Source organism: Mustela lutreola, chromosome 17 (assembly GCF_030435805.1).
Source record: "Mustela lutreola isolate mMusLut2 chromosome 17, mMusLut2.pri, whole genome shotgun sequence".
Lineage (NCBI taxonomy): Eukaryota > Metazoa > Chordata > Mammalia > Carnivora > Mustelidae > Mustela > Mustela lutreola.
In genome coordinates, this window is record NC_081306.1 from 7252551 (window position 1) to 7272560 (window position 20010).

Genomic DNA, 20010 nt, shown 5'->3' on the forward strand with positions numbered 1-20010 from the left:
GCAAACGACATATCAGATAAAGGACTAGTGTCCAGAATCTATAAAGAACTTAGCAAACTCAACACCCAAAGAACAAATAATCCAATCAAGAAATGGGCAGAAGACATGAACAGACATTTCTGCAAAGAAGACATCCAGATGGCCAACAGACACATGAAAAAGTGCTCCATATCACTCGGCATCAGGGAAATACAAATCAAAACCACAATGAGATATCACCTCACACCAGTCAGAATGGCTAAAATCAACAAGTCAGGAAATGACAGATGCTGGCGAGGATGCGGAGAAAGGGGAACCCTCCTACACTGTTGGTGGGAATGCAAGCTGGTGCAGCCACTCTGGAAAACAGCATGGAGGTTCCTCAAAATGTTGAAAATAGAACTGCCCTATGACCCAGCAATTGCACTATTGGGTATTTACCCTAAAGATACAAATGTAGTGATCCAAAGGGACACATGCACCCGAATGTTTATAGCAGCAATGTCCACAATAGCCAAACTATGGAAAGAACCTAGATGTCCATCAACAGATGAATGGATCAAGAAGATGTGGTATATATACACAATGGAATACTATGCAGCCATCAAAAGAAATGAAATCTTGCCATTTGCAACAACGTGGATGGAACTAGAGCGTATCATGCTTAGCGAAATAAGTCAAGCAGAGAAAGACAACTATCATATGATCTCCCTGATATGAGGAAGTGGTGATGCAACATGGAGGCTTAAGTGGGTAGAAGAATAAATGAAACAAGATGGGATTGGGAGGGAGACAAACCATAAGTGACTCTTAATCTCACAAAACAAACTGAGGGTTGCCGGGGGGAGGGGGTTGGGGAGAAGGGGGTGGGATTATGGACATTGGGGAGGGTATGTGATTTGGTGAGTGCTGTGAAGTGTGTAAACCTGGTGATTCACAGACCTGGGGATAAAAATATATGTATATAAAAAATATATGTTTATAAAAAATAAAAAATTAAAAAAAAATAAATAAATAAAATAAAATAAAATAAAACAAAAAAAAAATTAAAAAAAATAAAATTAAATTCTAGGATTTTTACACAAAGATAAGCTAATTCCTCAATTCATCTATAATTTAATTTTTATTTAATTAAAAAAAGACTTATTTATTTATTTGAGATAGAGAGCACGAGCAGTGGGAGGGGCAGAAAAAGAGGGAGAGAGAAAACCCTCAAGCAGGTTCCCCACTGAGCTTGGACCCCAATCCAGGGCTCTATCCCAGGACCCTGAGATCATGATCTTAGCCAAAATCAAGAGTTGGATTCTTGGGGGAGGAGGAGTCAAGATGGCGGAGAAGTAGCAAGCTGAGACTGCTTCAGCTAGCCGGAGATCAGCTAGATAGCTTATCTAAAGATTGCAAACACCTGAAAATCCATCGGCAGATCGAAGAGAAGAAGAACAGCAATTCTGGAAACAGAAAAACAACCACTTTCTGAAAGGTAGGACCGGCGGAGAAGTGAATCCAAAGCGACGGGAAGATAGACCCCGGGGGGAGGGGCCGGCTCCCGGCAAGCGGCGGAGCAACCGCGCACAAAATCAGGACTTTTAAAAGTCTGTTCCGCGGAGGGACATCGCTCCAGAGGCTAAACCGGGGCGAAGCCCACGCGGGGTCAGCGTGGCCTCAGGTCCCGCAGGGTCACAGAAGGATCGGGGGTGTCTGAGTGTCGCAGAGCTTGCGGGTATTGGAACGGGAAAGCCGGCTACAGAGACAGAGCCGACAGTAAGCTCGCAGCTCCGTGTTACCTTGAACCGGTCGCAGGCTCGGTGAGCTCGGAGCGCGGCCGGAGGTCAGGCAGACGGGAGTAACTGGGCGCTGTTCTCTGAGGGCGCACTGAGGAGTGGGGCCCTGGGCTCTCGGCTCCTCCGGGCCGGAGACCAGGAGGCCGCCATTTGTATTCCCGTCCTCTGGAACTCTACGGAAAGCGCTCAGGGAACAAAAGCTCCTGAAAGCAAACCCGAGCGGATTACTCACCCCGGCCCTGGGTAAGGGCGGTGTAATTCCGCCTGGGGCAAAGACACTTGAGAATCACTACAACAGGCCCCTCCCCCAGAAGATCAACAAGAAATCCAGCCGAGACCAAGTTCACCTACCAAGGAGTGCGGTTTCAATACCAAGGAGAGCAGCAGAATTCCAGAGGAGGAGAAAGCCAAGCACGGAACTCATGGCTTTTTTCCTGTGATTTTTTTTTAGTCTTGCAGTTAATTTAATTTTTTCTTTTTCATTTTTTTTTTTTTCTCGCCTTCGGGTAAATTTTTTTTTTTTTAACTGTTACCTTTTTCTTTTTTAACGATTTTTTACTAGTTTATCTAATATATATATATATTTTTTTACATTTTTCTTAGGTGTTTTCTCCTTTAAAAAAAATTCTTTTCTTTTCTTTTCTTTTTTTTTTTCTTTTTTCTTTCTTCCTTTTTGAACCTCTTTTTATCCCCGTTCTCCCCACTCACGATTTTGGATCTCTTCTAATTTGGCTAAAGCATATTTTCCTGGGGTTGTTGCCACCCTTTTAGTATTTTACTTGCCCCTTCATTTACTCTTATCTGGACAAAATGACAAGACGTAAAAATTCACCACAAAAAAAAGAACAAGAGGCAGTACCGAAGGCTAGGGACCTAATCAATACAGACATCGGTAATATGTCAGATCTAGAGTTCAGAATGACAATTCTCAAGGTTCTAGCCGGGCTCGAAAAAGGCATGGAAGATATTAGAGAAACCCTCTCGAGAGATATAAAAGCCCTTTCTGGAGAAATAAAAGAACTAAAATCTAACCAAGTTGAAATCAAAAAAGCTATTAATGAGGTGCAATCAAAAATGGAGGCTCTCACTGCTAGGATAAATGAGGCAGAAGAAAGAATTAGTGATATAGAAGACCAAATGACAGAGAATAAAGAAGCTGATCAAAAGAGGGACAAACAGCTACTGGACCACGAGGGGAGAATTCGAGAAATAAGTGACACCATAAGACGAAACAACATTAGAATAATTGGGATTCCAGAAGAAGAAGAAAGTGAGAGGGGAGCAGAAGGTATACTGGAGAGAATTATTGGGGAGAATTTCCCCAATATGGCAAAGGGAACGAGCATCAAAATTCAGGAGGTTCAGAGAATGCCCCTCAAAATCAATAAGAATAGGCCCACACCCCGTCACCTAATAGTAAAATTTACAAGTCTCAATGACAAAGAGAAAATCCTGAAAGCAGCCCGGAAAAAGAAGTCTGTAACATACAATGGTAAAAATATTAGATTGGCAGCTGACTTATCCACAGAGACCTGGCAGGCCAGAAAGAGCTGGCATGATATTTTCAGAGCACTAAACGAGAAAAACATGCAGCCAAGAATACTATATCCAGCTAGGCTATCATTGAAAATAGAAGGAGAGATTAAAAGCTTCCAGGACAAACAACAACTGAAAGAATTTGCAAATACCAAACCAGCTCTACAGGAAATATTGAAAGGGGTCCTCTAAGCAAAGAGAGAGCCTACAAGTGGTAGATCAGAAAGGAACAGAGACCATATACAGTAACAGTCACCTTACAGGCAATACAATGGCACTAAATTCATATCTCTCAATAGTTACCCTGAATGTGAATGGGCTAAATGCCCCTGTCAAAAGACACAGGGTATCAGAATGGATAAAAAAACAAAACCCATCTATCTCTTGCCTCCAAGAAACACATTTTAAGCCCGAAGACACCTCCAGATTTAAAGTGAGGGGGTGGAAAAGAATTTACCATGCTAATGGACATCAGAAGAAAGCAGGAGTGGCAATCCTTATATCAGATCAATTAGATTTTAAGCCAAAGACTGTAATAAGAGATGAGGAAGGACACTATATCATACTCAAAGGGTCTGTCCAACAAGAAGATTTAACAATTTTAAATATCTATGCCCCCAACGTGGGAGCAGCCAACTATATAAACCAATTAATAACAAAATCAAAGAAACACATCAACAACAATACAATAATAGTAGGGGACTTTAACACTCCCCTCACTGAAATGGACAGGTCATCCAAGCAAAAGATCAGGAAGGAAATAAAGGCCTTAAATGACACACTGGACCAGATGGACATCACAGATATATTCAGAATATTTCATCCCAAAGCAACATAATACACATTCTTCTCTAGTGCACATGGAACATTCTCCAGAATAGATCACATCCTCGGTCCTAAATCAGGACTCAACCGGTATCAAAAGATTGGGATCATTCCCTGCATATTTTCAGACCACAATGCTCTAAAGCTAGAACTCAACCACAAAAGGAAGTTTGGAAAGAACCCAAATACATGGAGACTAAACAGTATCCTTCTAAAGAATGAATGGGTCAACCGGGAAATTAAAGAAGAATTGAAAAAAATCATGGAAACAAATGATAATGAAAATACAACGGTTCAAAATCTGTGGGACACAACAAAGGCAGTCCTGAGAGGAAAATATATAGCGGTACAAGCCTTTCTCAAGAAACAAGAAAGGTCTCAGGTACACAACCTAACCCTACACCTAAAGGAGCTGGAGAAAGAACAAGAAAGAAACCCTAAGCCCAGCAGGAGAAGAGAAATCATAAAGATCAGAGCAGAAATCAATGAAATAGAAACCAAAAAAACAATAGAACAAATCAACGAAACTAGGAGCTGGTTCTTTGAAAGAATTAATAAAATTGATAAACCCCTGGCCCGACTTATCAAAAAGAAAAGAGAAAGGACCCAAATAAATAAAATCATGAATGAAAGAGGAGAGATTACAACTAACACCAAGGAAATACAAACTATTATAAGAACATACTATGAGCAACTCTACGGCAATAAATTTGACAATCTGGAAGAAATGGATGCATTCCTAGAAACATATAAACTACCACAACTGAACCAGGAAGAAATAGAAAGCCTGAACAGACCCATAACCAGTAAGGAGATTGAAACAGTCATTAAAAATCTCCAAACAAACAAAAGCCCAGGGCCAGACGGCTTCCCGGGGGAATTCTACCAAACATTTAAAGAAGAACTAATTCCTATTCTCCTGAAACTGTTCCAAAAAATAGAAATGGAAGGAAAACTTCCAAACTCATTTTATGAGGCCAGCATCACCTTGATCCCAAAACCAGACAAGGATCCCACCAAAAAAGAGAGCTATAGACCGATATCCTTGATGAACACAGATGCGAAAATACTCAACAAAATACTAGCCAATCGGATTCAACAGTACATTAAAAAGATTATTCACCACGACCAAGTGGGATTTATTCCAGGGCCGCAAGGTTGGTTCAACATCCGCAAATCAGTCAATGTGATACAACACATCAATAAAAGTAAGAACAAGAACCATATGATACTCTCAATAGATGCTGAAAAAGCATTTGACAAAGTACAACATCCCTTCCTGATCAAAACTCTTCAAAGTGTAGGGATAGAGGGCACATACCTCAATATCATGAAAGCCATCTATGAAAAACCCACCGCAAATATCATTCTCAATGGAGATAAACTGAAAGCTTTTCCGCTAAGGTCAGGAACACGGCAGGGATGTCCATTATCACCACTGCTATTCAACATCGTACTAGAGGTCCTAGCCTCAGCAATCAGACAACAAAAGGAAATTAAAGGCATCCAAATCGGCAAAGAAGAAGTCAAATTATCACTCTTCGCAGATGATATGATACTATATGTGGAAAACCCAAAAGACTCCACTCCAAAACTGCTAGAACTTATACAGGAATTCAGTAAAGTGTCAGGATATAAAATCAATGCACAGAAATCAGTTGCATTTCTCTACACCAACAGCAAGACAGAAGAAAGAGATATTAAGGAGTCAATCCCATTTACAATTGCATCCAAAACCATAAGATACCTAGGAATAAACCTAACCAAAGAGACACAGAATCTATACTCAGAAAACTATAAAGTACTCATGAAAGAAATTGAGGAAGACACAAAGAAATGGAAAAATGTTCCATGCTCCTGGATTGGAAGAATAAATATTGTGAAAATGTCTATGCTACCTAAAGCAATCTACACATTTAATGCAATTCCTATCAAAGTACCATCCATCTTTTTCAAAGAAATGGAACAAATAATTCTAAAATTTATATGGAACCAGAAAAGACCTCGAATAGCCAAAGGGATATTGAAAAAGAAAGCCAACGTTGGTGGCATCACAATTCCGGACTTCAAGCTCTATTACAAAGCTGTCATCATCAAGACAGCATGGTACTGGCACAAAAACAGACACATAGATCAATGGAACAGAATAGAGAGCCCAGAAATAGACCCTCAACTCTATGGTCAACTAATCTTCGACAAAGCAGGAAAGAATGTCCAATGGAAAAAAGACAGCCTTTTCAATAAATGGTGCTGGGAAAATTGGACAGCCACATGCAGAAAAATGAAATTGGACCATTTCCTTACACCACACACAAAAATAGACTCAAAATGGATGAAGGACCTCAATGTACGAAAGGAATCCATCAAAATCCTTGAGGAGAACACGGGCAGCAACCTCTTCGACCTCTGCCGCAGCAACATCTTCCTAGGAACAACGCAAAAGGCAAGGGAAGCAAGGGAAAAAATGAACTACTGGGATTTCATCAAGATCAAAAGCTTTTGCACAGCAAAGGAAACAGTTAACAAAATCAAAAGACAACTGACAGAATGGGAGAAGATATTTGCAAACGACATATCAGATAAAGGACTAGTGTCCAGAATCTATAAAGAACTTAGCAAACTCAACACCCAAAGAACAAATAATCCAATCAAGAAATGGGCAGAAGACATGAACAGACATTTCTGCAAAGAAGACATCCAGATGGCCAACAGACACATGAAAAAGTGCTCCATATCACTCGGCATCAGGGAAATACAAATCAAAACCACAATGAGATATCACCTCACACCAGTCAGAATGGCTAAAATCAACAAGTCAGGAAATGACAGATGCTGGCGAGGATGCGGAGAAAGGGGAACCCTCCTACACTGTTGGTGGGAATGCAAGCTGGTGCAGCCACTCTGGAAAACAGCATGGAGGTTCCTCAAAATGTTGAAAATAGAACTGCCCTATGACCCAGCAATTGCACTATTGGGTATTTACCCTAAAGATACAAATGTAGTGATCCAAAGGGACACATGCACCCGAATGTTTATAGCAGCAATGTCCACAATAGCCAAACTATGGAAAGAACCTAGATGTCCATCAACAGATGAATGGATCAAGAAGATGTGGTATATATACACAATGGAATACTATGCAGCCATCAAAAGAAATGAAATCTTGCCATTTGCAACAACGTGGATGGAACTAGAGCGTATCATGCTTAGCGAAATAAGTCAAGCAGAGAAAGACAACTATCATATGATCTCCCTGATATGAGGAAGTGGTGATGCAACATGGAGGCTTAAGTGGGTAGAAGAATAAATGAAACAAGATGGGATTGGGAGGGAGACAAACCATAAGTGACTCTTAATCTCACAAAACAAACTGAGGGTTGCCGGGGGGAGGGGGTTGGGGAGAAGGGGGTGGGATTATGGACATTGGGGAGGGTATGTGATTTGGTGAGTGCTGTGAAGTGTGTAAACCTGGTGATTCACAGACCTGGGGATAAAAATATATGTATATAAAAAATATATGTTTATAAAAAATAAAAAATTAAAAATAAATAAATAAATAAAATAAAATAAAATAAAACAAAAAAAATTAAAAAAAATAAAATTAAATTCTAGGATTTTTACACAAAGATAAGCTAATTCCTCAATTCATCTATAATTTAATTTTTATTTAATTAAAAAAAGACTTATTTATTTATTTGAGATAGAGAGCACGAGCAGTGGGAGGGGCAGAAAAAGAGGGAGAGAGAAAACCCTCAAGCAGGTTCCCCACTGAGCTTGGACCCCAATCCAGGGCTCTATCCCAGGACCCTGAGATCATGATCTTAGCCAAAATCAAGAGTTGGATTCTTAACTGAGTCACACAAGAGTCCCTCAGTAGAAACTTTTGAGGCTAGAAAGTAGTGAGTGGAATGATATATTTAAAGTGAGAAAAAGAATCAGCCAAGAATTCTATACCAACAAAACTGTCCTTCAAAAATAGGGAGAAAATAAGAAATTCCCCAATAAATAGAAAATGAGGGAGTTTATTACCATCAGATTTACCCTTTAATAAACACTAAAAAAATCCTTTACACTGAAATTAAAGGACACTAGACAGTAAATTAAAGCTGTATGAAGAGATTAAAGATCTCTGGTAAAGCTAATAGATTGACACATTTAAAACCAGAATTATTACAATTTTGACTTATGATTCAACTATTTATTTTATACAGTATTTAAAAGGCAAATGCATAAAATAACATTTAATGGTACACAAAGTATAAAGATGTATTTTGTGACAACAGTGACAAAGTGTGGACATGGGAACAGAGGTGTAGAGAAGTAGAGTTTTGTGTGTGATTGAATTTCAGTTGATACCAATTCAAAAGAGATGGTTACAACTTTAAGATGTTAAATTAAATCCCAAAGGTAATCACAAGGAAAATAACTTTATAATATATACAAAAGGAAATAAGTGTATCAAAACATCCATTTAAAAAAAAAATCAGCTAAACACAATGTAAGGCAGTAATGGAGGAAATTAGGGGTAAAAAAACACAAGAGATACATAAAACAAGAAATGGCAAAAGTAAGTTCTTCTCTAGTAGTGATTCCTTTATTTTTAAAAAGATGTTATGTATTTATTTGAGAGAAAGAGCACAAGTAGTGGGGAGGAGCTGCAGGAAAGGGAGAGGCAGACTCCCTGGTGAGTGGGAAGTGTAAACAGGGTTTAATCCCAGGACCCAGGATCATGACCTGAGCAAAAGCAGACACTTAGCCAACTGAGCCACCCAGATGTCCTTCTATCAGTAATTGCTTTAAATGTAAATGGATTTAATTTCCCAATCAAAATGCGTAGATTGGTAAAATGAATTAAAAAAGCAAACGTGATCCAAATATCTGCTATCTAGTCAGACTGACTTATGTTTAAGTATACAAATGAGATGAGAGTTAAAGGACATGAAAAAATTTCATGCAAATAATGCCCCAAAGAGATGGGCCTAAACAATTATTAGACAAAATAGACAAAGCCACTAACTATGACAAGGACAAATACAGTATTATATATTGATGAAAGATCAATTTACCATGAAGATGTAATATACATATATATGCACCAAACATCAGAGCTCCAGATTATATGAAGAAAAGAATAATAGATTTGAAGGGAAAAATAAACAGCTGAAAAATATGAGTTGGAGACTTCAATACTATACTTTTACTTATTTTCTTTAAATTTTATTATGGAAGTATAGTTGGCCTACAATATTGTGTTAGTTTCAGGAGTACAACATAGTAATTCAATTTTATACAGTATGCAGTGCTCACCATGATAAGTATAGTTACCATTTGTCACTAAACAATGTTATTATAATATTATTGACTATATCCCCTCTGCTGTGTTTATCATCTCCATGACTTACTTATTTTATAACTGGAAGTTTGTACCTCTTAATCCCCTTCACCTATTTTGTCTATCCCCTTATCTCCTCCTCTTTTGGAAACCCTCAGTTTGTTCTTTGTATCTAGAGTCTCTTTCTGTTTTTCTTTGTTCATTTTCCATTTTTTAAAAAAATTTTTTAATGTTTATTTTTTTTAAATTTATGTTCAATTAGCTAACATATATTGTTCATTTTTGATGTGGTGTTCAGTGTTTCATTAGTGGCATATAACATCCAGTGCTCATCACCACACATGCCCTCTTTAATACCCGTCACCTTGTTACTCCACCCCCCACCCTCCTCCTCTATGTAACCCTCAGTTTGTTTCCTGCAGTCCATAGTCTCTCATGGCTTGTCTCCTTCTCTGATTTCTTTCCATTCACTTTTCCCTCCCTTCCCCTGTGGTCCTTTGCACTATTCCTTATGTTCCACATATGAGTGAAACCATATGATAATTGTCTTTCTCTGCTTGACTTATTTTACTTAGCATAATCCCATCCATTTCCATCCATATCAATGAAAATGGTGGGTACTTATCCTTTTTGATGGCTGAGTAATATTTCGTTGTATATATGGACCACATCTTCTTTATCCATTCATCTGTTGAAGGACATAATGACTCCTTCTACAGTTTGGACTATTGTTCACTATTGTGAACATTGCTGCTATGAACAATGGGGTGCATATGCCCCTTCTTTTCACTACATCTGCATCTTTGGGGTAACTACCCTGTAGTGCAATTGCTGGGTTGTAGGGTAGCTCTATTTTGAACATTCTGAGGAACCTCCATACTGTTTTCCAGAGTGTCTGTACCAGCTTCCACTCCCACCAACAGTGTAAGAGGGTTCACCTTTCTCCACAACCTTTCCAACATTTGTTGTTTCCTGACCTGTTAATTTTTGCCATTCTAACTGATGTAAGGTGGTATCTCATTATGGTTTTGATTTTATCCCTGATGGCTAGAATGATGTTGAACATTTTTGCATGTGTCTGTTAGTCATTTTTATGTCTTCCTTGGAGAAGTGTCTATTCCTATCTTCTGCCCATTTCTTGACTGGATTTTTTGTTTTGGGGAGGTTGAGTTTGAGATGTTCTTTATAGATCTTAGATAATGGCCCTTAACTGTATGATTATTTGTGAATATTTTCTCCCATTCTGTGGGTTTCCTCTTAGTTTTGTTGACTGTTTCCTTTGCTGTGCAAAAGCCTTTTATTTTAAGTCCCCAAAGTTCATTTTTTTTATTTAATTTTAATTTTTTTTAAGATTTTATTTATTTATTTGACAGAGAGAGATGACAAGCAGGCAGAGAGGCAAGCAGAGAGAGAGGAGGAAGCAGGCTCCCTGCTGAGCAGAGAGCCTGATTTGGGGCTCGATCCCAGGACCCTGGGATCATGACTTGAGCCGAAGACAGTGGCTTAACCCACTGAGCCACCCAGGCGTCCCCCAAAGTTCATTTTTGCTTTTGTTTCCCTTGCCTTTGTAGACATGTCTTGAAAGTTGGATCACTATGGTCAATGTTGAAGAGGTTACTGCCTATGTACTCCTGAAGGATTTTGGTAGATTCCTGTCTCACATTTAGGTCTTTCAACCATTATGAGTTTATATTTGTGCACGGCATAAGAGAGTGGTCCAGTTTCTTTCTTCTCTTTGTGGCTGTCCAATTTTCCCAGTGCTATTTATTGAAGAGACTGTCTTTTTAAATTGGATATTCATTTCTGCTTTGTAAAGATGAGTTAACCATAGGGTTGAGAGTCCATTTCTGGGCTTTCTATTCTGCTCCATTGATCTATGGGCCTGTTTTTGTGCTAGTACCATGCTGTCTCAATAATCATAGCTTTGTAATATAGCTTGAGGTCAGTAATTGTGATGCTCCCAGCTTTGGTTTTCTTTTTCAACATTCCCCTGGTGATTTGGTATCTTTTCTGGTTCCATACAAATTTTAGGATTGTTTGTTCCAGCTCTGTGAAAAATGTCAATGATATTTTGATAAGGATTGCACTGAATTTATAGATTGTTCTGGGCAGCATAGACATTTTTACAATGTTTATTCTTCCAATCCATGAGCATGGAATGATTATCCATCTCTTTGCATCTTCCTCAATTTCTTTTATAAGTGTTATATAATTTCTAGAGTATAGATCCCTTACCTCTTTGATTTACTCTGGAGGTTTATTAGGTTTATTCCTAGGTATCTTATGGTTTTTGGTCCTATTATACATGGAATTGATTCCTTCATTTCTCTTTCTTCAGTCACATTGTTAGTGTATAGAAATGCAGCTTATTTCTGTGCATTGATCTTCTATTCTGCCACATTTGCTGAATTATTATTTAAGTTCTATTAATTTGGAGGTGGAGTCTTTGGGGTTTTCCACATAAAGTATCATGTAATCTGCGAAGAGAGAGAGTTTGACTTGTCAATTTTGACAATTTTTTGTCAATTTGAATGCTGAGGCTAGGACTTCTAGTACTATGTTGAACAAAAGTGTTGAGAGTGGGCATCCCTGTCATGCTCCTTGCCTTAAGGGAGAAGCTCAGCTTTTCCCTATTGAGAATGATACTAGCTGTGGGCTTTACATAGATAAATTTTATTACCTTGAGGTATGTTCTCTCTATCCCTGTGTTTTGAAGAGTTTTAATCAGGAAACAATACCATATTTTGTCAAAGTGCTTTTTCTGCATCAATTGAGAGAATTATATGGCTCTTGTCTCTTTTGTTAATATGATATATCACATTGATTGATTTCCAAATATTGAGCCACCATTGCATTCCAGGAAAAAACTCCACCTGGTAGTGGTGAATAATTCTTTTAATGTACTGTTGGATCCTATTGGCTAGGACCTTGTTGAGTATTTTGGCATCCATGTTAATCAGGGATATTGGTCTGTAATACTCCTTTTGGATGGGGTCTTTATCTGGTTTTGGGATCAGAGTAATTATGGTCTCAGAATAAGTCTGGACGTTTTCCTTCCATTTCTACTTTTTGAAACAGCTTCAGTAGAATAGCTATGATTTCTTCTTTAAATGTTTGGTAGGATTCCTTTGAGAAGCCATCTGGCCATGGACTCTTGTTTGTTGGGAGCTTTTTGATTACTGTTTCAATTTCCTTGCTGGCTATGGTCTATTCATATTGTCTTTTTTTTTTCTTCCTGTTTAAGTCTTGATAGTTTATATGTGTCCAAGAATGCACCCATTTCTTCCAGGTTGACTATTTTGTTGACATATAGCTACTGGTAATAAGTTGGCATCTCGCTGCTGGTAATAATTGCCTCTATTTCCTTCCTGTTAGTTGTGATTTCTCCCCTTTCACTCATAGCTTTCAATAGTTACTCTCACTGTGAAGAGGCTGAATACACCCATCAAACAGCACAGGTTTCAAGTTGGCTAAGAAAGCAGCACCCATACATATGCTGTCTATAAGACTCATTCTGAACCTAAAGACACCTCCACAATGAAAGCAAGGAGATAGAAAACCATTTCTCATGCTAACAGACCTAAAAAGAAAGGTAGGGTTACGATTTTCATTTCAGACAAATTAGATTTTAAACCAAAGACTGTAGTAAGTGCTGTACAGAGACACTATGTCATACTTAAAGTGTCTATCCAACAAGAAAACCTAACAATTGTAAATATCTATGCCCCAAACATGGAAGCAGCCAACTACATAAGCCAACTATTAACCAAAATAAAGAATCCTATTGAGAATAATAATTAATAGTAGGAGACTTCAACACTCCACTTACAACAAGAGATAGATAATCTACATAGAAGCTCAATAAAGAACAAGAGCTTTGAATGACACATTGGATCAGATGAACTTTGTAGATATATACAGAACATTCCATCCTGAAACACCAGACTAATCATTCTTCTCAAGTGCACATGGAACTTTCTCCAGAACAGATCACATACTGGGTCACAAATCAGGTCTCAACCAATATCAAAAGATTAAGATTATTCCCTGCATGTCGTCAGACATGGTTCTTGGGGTCAGAAAATCCAAAATTCCCAGCAGGCAGTTCCTCAAAAAAATTAAAAATAGAAAGATCATACAATCTGGAATATTCACTACTGTGTAATTACCCAAAGAAAACCCCAAGAACCATCTGGAAGAACCCATTCACCTCCTTTCACCATACATCACCTCTTCCTCTATTTCATTTTTTTCCCTTCTAGTATAAATGTGGTCAAGTTATTTAATGTATAAAATATCTCCTGTCTCATTCTCACAACTTTGGGTGAATTCTAATGTTTCCTTTAGCTTCAAAGCTAACTTTGCTCAAAGCATAACCCATATTCTTAGCTTCACCTCTGTTAGTAGAATACTATTTATCCTAGAGCATGCAGGATCCCACAACCCCATCTTCCTGATGTCATAATGATGAAGTGCCATGAGCTAAAGAGGTAAGAAATATACCATTTAGGATCCCATTACTACCACTCAATTGACCATAGCACAATAGTTCTTGCTAACTGCATCACTGAAGTTCTGATTGCTAAATCCAATACACTCTATTCAGTCTTACACTGCTGGAGATTTCCTGGAATCTGACACCATTGACCAGTTTCTTCATCTTTAATTTTTCTTCCCATTTAGCTTTCCCCAAGGTTATGCACTCTCTCCCAAGCAGCATATGTACCCAATGGCTGGCTGATTCAGAGATATAAAATAAAGCTACCTTGCCTTGATTTGGGACCATTCTGAAAGTTCATCCTGTTCCATAGCTCTAAAGGGCATGAAGACCACAGTTACAAGTGAACTGCATTTATAAGTGAACTGCATCTTTTACCCTGTCTTTCCCTCTACAGCATCTTGTCTGGCATATGTTAGATGTATTGTTGAGAGAACTTGCCTTTTACTCTAGCAGTTTCAAAGAACACAAAAGATAATCTTGTCTTAGATTCTATACTTGTTGCCTCCTCTCTCTCCTCAAAAATTTTTTTTCTCTCTCCAGAATCTACTGAGTTGACTAATACTGTATCAATGTCTACCATGATTGCCATCTATTATCTTCAGTGCCTGCCTGTTACCTGTACTCCCAAGACATCAAGCTTCTCAAATCTTTTAAGATTTTGTTTATTTATTTATTTATTTATTTATTTGACAGACACACACACACACACACACACACACACACACACACACAGAAGGAACACAAGGAGGGGGAACGGGAGAGGAAGAAGAGGGCTACCCACTGAGCAGGGAGCCAGATGCGGGGCTTGATCCCAGAACCCTGGGATCAGGACCTGAGCAGAAGGCAGATGCTTAATGACTGAGCCACCCAGATGCCCCAAGCTTCTCTTATCTTAGATTGTAATAGTGTCTTACCTTTGGGAGACTTTTAGTGATGCTAAAGTGCTCAATGAACACATCTCCAGAGGTAACAGTCTCTTCTCCAGTCAAAATTTTGAAGGTAGTAGTTTTTCCAGCTCCATTGAATCCAAGCAATGCAAAGCACTCTCCTCTTTGGATTGTAACAGAAATATTTTTCACAGCCAGAATGACTGGATACTTAAAATATATCTTAAAAAAATAAATCCAGAAAACACAATGCAGTAAAGAGTATTTGAGGATCAAAAAAAGAAAAAAACCTCAGATCCCTATGGAGCATGATCAGGTAGTTTCATAAGAACTCTTCTATTATACTGGGGAAATAAACATATATTCTAAAAAAGAACCCATAGTGTGCCCCTGACACTGATGCCATGCTCTTGGGGATAACAAGCCAGTATATATTGGTCAGTGAATGATATTACCTTTGTGAGTTCCTTAATAATCACTGGGGAATCTAGTAACCCCTGAGGCTGCCCCAGGATTCTCTGTCTTTCATTTTGTATATCTTCATCATCAGATTCTCCAGATAGTTCCTTGGACACTTTTCCCTATATTTGAAATAAGCAAGAGATAAATACTTATCACTTATAAGAGATTTCCAGTAGGAGCAGCACCTAACTTTTTACAAAAACCGATGAAGAGTGATATCAGCTTGCTGGTTGATTAGGAGACCCTGGTGCTTGCTGCCATCCTCCATATCAATGGTTTAACAAATATCCACAGAGAAAATAACCCTGGGAGAGCTCTGGAGTACAGTTAAAGAGGATGCAGCAACCTGATGGAGTAGAAATTCCATGGATGACCATATAAAAAAGTAGAGGATGCATTTTACCCACATCAACCCATTCCTCAGCTTAGCACAGCTTGGTACCAAGAAGAATCTCTTTGTTCACAATCTCTCTTCTTGAGAGAAAAGTAGGGCACGAAGATCGCAGTGGCCACTGTCATGAGTTAAACCAGCAGCCCTCATTGCTGCTAGAGACACTACAGCTGTCACTGCCAAAACACTTACAGTCTTCAATAATGCTAAACTCAGCTGATGGAACAATCCAGAGTTTTTTCCACTGTTCACCCCAACACCTTGAGTCAGAGATGCTGTTGTACCCCATTGAAACCAGAGCCAGAGATACCAGACTCCACCCATCTGGTGCCCTCACATTCATATGAAGGTAAAGGTCTTTTCCCACCTTCATAGACCTGTCTTTTCCCAGTCTATAAAGCCTGGAAGAGGTGACTGTTCCTACAAATGCACAGATGTATATATGAGGCTACAAGGAACACACACAAAAATCAAGGAAAAGCAAAAAATAATTTTGAACATGAAACATGACACCACTAAAGGAACACAGGGAATTTCATGTAACTTACCCCAAAGAAATATAGATTTTAAAACTACCTGACAAAATAATTCAAAATAATTGTTTTTTTTTTTTTTTTTTTTTTAAAGATTTATTTATTTATTTGACAGACAGAGATCACAAGTAGGCAGAGAGGCAGGCAGAGAGAGAGGAGGAAGCAGGCTCCCTATTGAGCAGAGCCCGATGTGGGGCTCGATCCCAGGACCCTGGGATCATGACCTGAGCCGAAAGCAGAGGCTTTAACCCACTGAGCCACCCAGGCGCCCCCAAAATAATTGTTTTAAACAATCTCAGTGAGCCATAAGAGAATACAAATAGACAATTTAATGAAATTAGGAAAATAAAATATGAACAAAAGAGAAGTTCAAAAGAGTATAAAATCATAAGAAGGAGAACTAATAAATTCATTAAAGTTTTGGTTACAAAATCAATGTACAAAAATTTGTTGCATTTCTATACACTAATAATGGTCTATCAGAAAGGGAAATCATGAAAACAATCCCATTTACAACTACATTAGAAAGAATAAAGTCAATCCCATTTACAACTACATTATAAAGAATAAAATGCCTAGGAATAAATTTAAACATGGAGGCAAAATTCTTGTGAACTGAGAACTATAAGACAATTAAAGAAATTAAAACAGACACAAAGGAAAAGATATTCTGTACACATGAATTGGAAGAAATTATATTGTTATAACCAAGAGGCTCAGCTCATCAATTAGTAGTGGAAATGCAAATGAATCACAAGGTACTGCTAATCCAAAATAAGACATGAAAAGAGAAAAACTAAAGTATAGATGTGAAAGAAAATAAAAAGCAAAATGATAAACTTAAACCCAACCATATAAAAAGTTACATTCAAGGGATGCCTGGGTGGCTCAGTCGGTTAAGCGGCTGCCTTCAGCTCAGGTCATGATCCCAGCATCCTGGGATCGAGTCCTACATAGGGCTCCTTGGTCTAGAGGGAGCCTGCTCTTCCACTCTGCCTGCCTGTACTCTATCTCTCTGCAAATAAATAAATAATATCTAAAAAAAAAAAAAGTTACATTCAATATAGTCTAAATTCTATTAAAATGTAGAGATTATCAGATTGAATAAAAGACTAAGTAAATTATGCTCTCTATAAAAAACTCATTTCAGGGGTGCCTGGGTGGCTCAGTGGGTTAAAGCCTCTGCCTTTGGCTCAGGTCTTGATCCCAGGGCCCTGGAATCAAGTCCCAAGTCCTCCTCTCTCTCTGTGCCTGCCTCTCTGCCTATTTGTGATCTCTGTTTGTCAAATAAATAAATAAAATCTTTAAAAAAAATGAAACATTTCAAATATAATAATAATACAGGTTAAAGGTCAAATGATTAAAAAGAGACATCATGCAAAATGTATACATGAAAAAACTGGCAGAGTAACATCAGACAGGATATATTATAGAACAAGGAATATCACCAGAGATTTTTCAAAAAGTAATTACATAATGACTGATGGTCAATTCATCAAGAGGATATAAAGATCCTAAGTGCATGTGTGCCTAATATTTTAGGTTATGAACAGATAAGGCTAAAACCAAAAAATAAAAATAAGTAAATAAACAAGTAAGTAAGTAAACAAATAAATAAAGGAGGAGAAATAGGCAAATCCACTGTCATACTTAGAATCTTTAATCTCTTGAAAATTGGTATAATAGGTTGAGGAAAAAATAAGAATATAGAAAAATTGAATATTATTAAACAACTTTATCTAGTTAACAATTAAAGAACACTGAATCCAAGAAGAGCAGAATATGCATTCTTTCAAGTACACAAGGAACATTCACCAAGATAGGGCATATTTTGAGCCATGAAACAACTCTTCATAAATTCATGGAGACAGAAGAATATGTACTCCAGAAATAATAATAATAAAAAAAGAAATCAACAGCAGAACAATACCTATAAAATTTTTAAATATTTAGAAATTAAGCAACACTTTATAAATAACTTATGCATCAAAAAAGGAATCACAGAAGATATTAGAATATGTTTTGAAGAGAATGAAATGAAAACATGATATTTCAAAACTTATGAGCTGCACCTAAAGCAGTGATTAGAGAGATTTATATCATAAAATATTTACATTAAAAAGAATAAAAATTAAAAAAAAGAAAGAATAAAGTCTCAGTGGTCCAAACTTCTACCAGAAGAAACTAGAAATAAAAGTCAAATAATACAAGTAAATCTGTAATAAGCAGAAAGATATTATAATGACAAGAGTGAACTCAATGATATTAGAAACAAATAATGGAAGAAAAAATCAATGAAAACAAAAGTAGGTTAATTAAAATATCTGCAAAATTCAATAACCTTTAGTATAACTGATCAATAAAAAAATAAACAAATTACCAGTATGAAGAAAACAAATTACCAGTATGAAGAATAAATAAAGGGCCATTACTATAGATATTCTGAACCTCAGAAGAATACTAAAGGGGTAAACCTTTGCAAGGTAAGCTCCTTGCAAAGGACAATTTCTGATATGATGGAAATATTCTATATTTCGAGTATGATGAGATTGTAATGGTTTTGCACCCATAAATATTTGTAAAAGGTTAAAGATGTATGCAATCTGAAGAGAAACCAGAGTACACACTCATAAATATGCCCTGAGCCCAGCGCCAAGGCTAACGGGCTCGGAGTAAGTGAGTCCTCAGGAGAAATCATGGGCTTAGCATTGGCGCTGGGCTCAGGGCAAATTTTGTTGGCACGTGTACTCCTACACAACTGTCTGGTACACAGTTGTGGCAGTGCACTGCGCACATCCAACTTGGGACTGAGCCATGCTCCCAGAGCCACCTTCATGCACGAGACCCAGAGGTGTCCAGCCATTGCTGGCTCAGCCTCACCCCCTCTGCTGCCATGGCCTACAGCCCTCATCTGCTGGAGTGCTTCAGGGGATCTGGTATAGGACTAGTAGCCCAGCTAAAATTTTGCTAAAACCACTGCCTCACTCTCGCGATCCCTGGCAGACATGCCTCTTAGAGCTGGCCCTGCTTGGATCCCACTAATACCACAGAGAGTGAGCATAGCCCACAACAGGCAGTGAGTGCAGATGGCTGCACTGAAATGGCTGGGTGGCTCAGTAGGTTAAAGCCTCTGCCTTCAGCTCAGGTCATGTTCCCAGGGTCCTGGGATCGAGCCCTACATCAGACTCTCTGCTCAGCTGGGAGCCTGCTTCATCCTCTCACTCTCCCTGCTTCTTTGCCTACTTGTAATCTCCATCTGTCAAATAAATAAATAAAATCTTTAAAAAAAGACAGAATTTTGAAAATAAATATATGTAAGAAGATATTCAGGGGCGCCTGGGTGGCTTAGTGGGTGAAGGCTTGAGTCATGATCCCAGGGTCCTGGGATCGAGCCCCAAATCAGGCTCTCTGCTTCGTGGAGAACCTGCTTCTTTCTCTCTCTCTGCCTGCCTCTCTGCCTACTTGTGACCTCTGTGAAATAAATAAATAAATAAATCTTAAAAAAAAAAATAAATAAAAGATATTCACAAATGGCACTACAGGTAAAAGGCTGATACCCAAGAACTATAAAGAACTCCTCAAACTTGGGCGCCTGGGTGGCTCACTGGGTTAAGCCACTGTGTTCGGCTCAGGTCATGATCTCAGGGAGCCTGCTTCCTCCTCTCTCTCTCTCTGCCTGCCTCTCCAACTACTTGTGATTTCTCTCTGTCAAATAAATAAATAAAATCTTAAAAAAAAAAAAAAAAAAAAAAAGAACTCCTCAAACTCAACACACACAAAACA

The 20010-nt window shown here is 38.2% G+C and overlaps 1 protein-coding gene across 1 annotated transcript in view; it reads right to left on the reverse strand.

The window, feature by feature from the left end:
- Positions 1-20010, reverse strand: part of LOC131819718 (phospholipid-transporting ATPase ABCA3-like) — a 136409-nt gene that overhangs the window by 18234 nt on the left and 98165 nt on the right. Inside the window, exons 25-26 of the mRNA XM_059155003.1 lie at positions 15297-15422; positions 14869-15063 (exon numbers count right to left, since the gene is read on the reverse strand). Coding sequence (XP_059010986.1) covers positions 14869-15063; positions 15297-15422 — 321 coding nt within the window. The remainder of the gene's footprint in view (positions 1-14868; positions 15064-15296; positions 15423-20010) is intronic.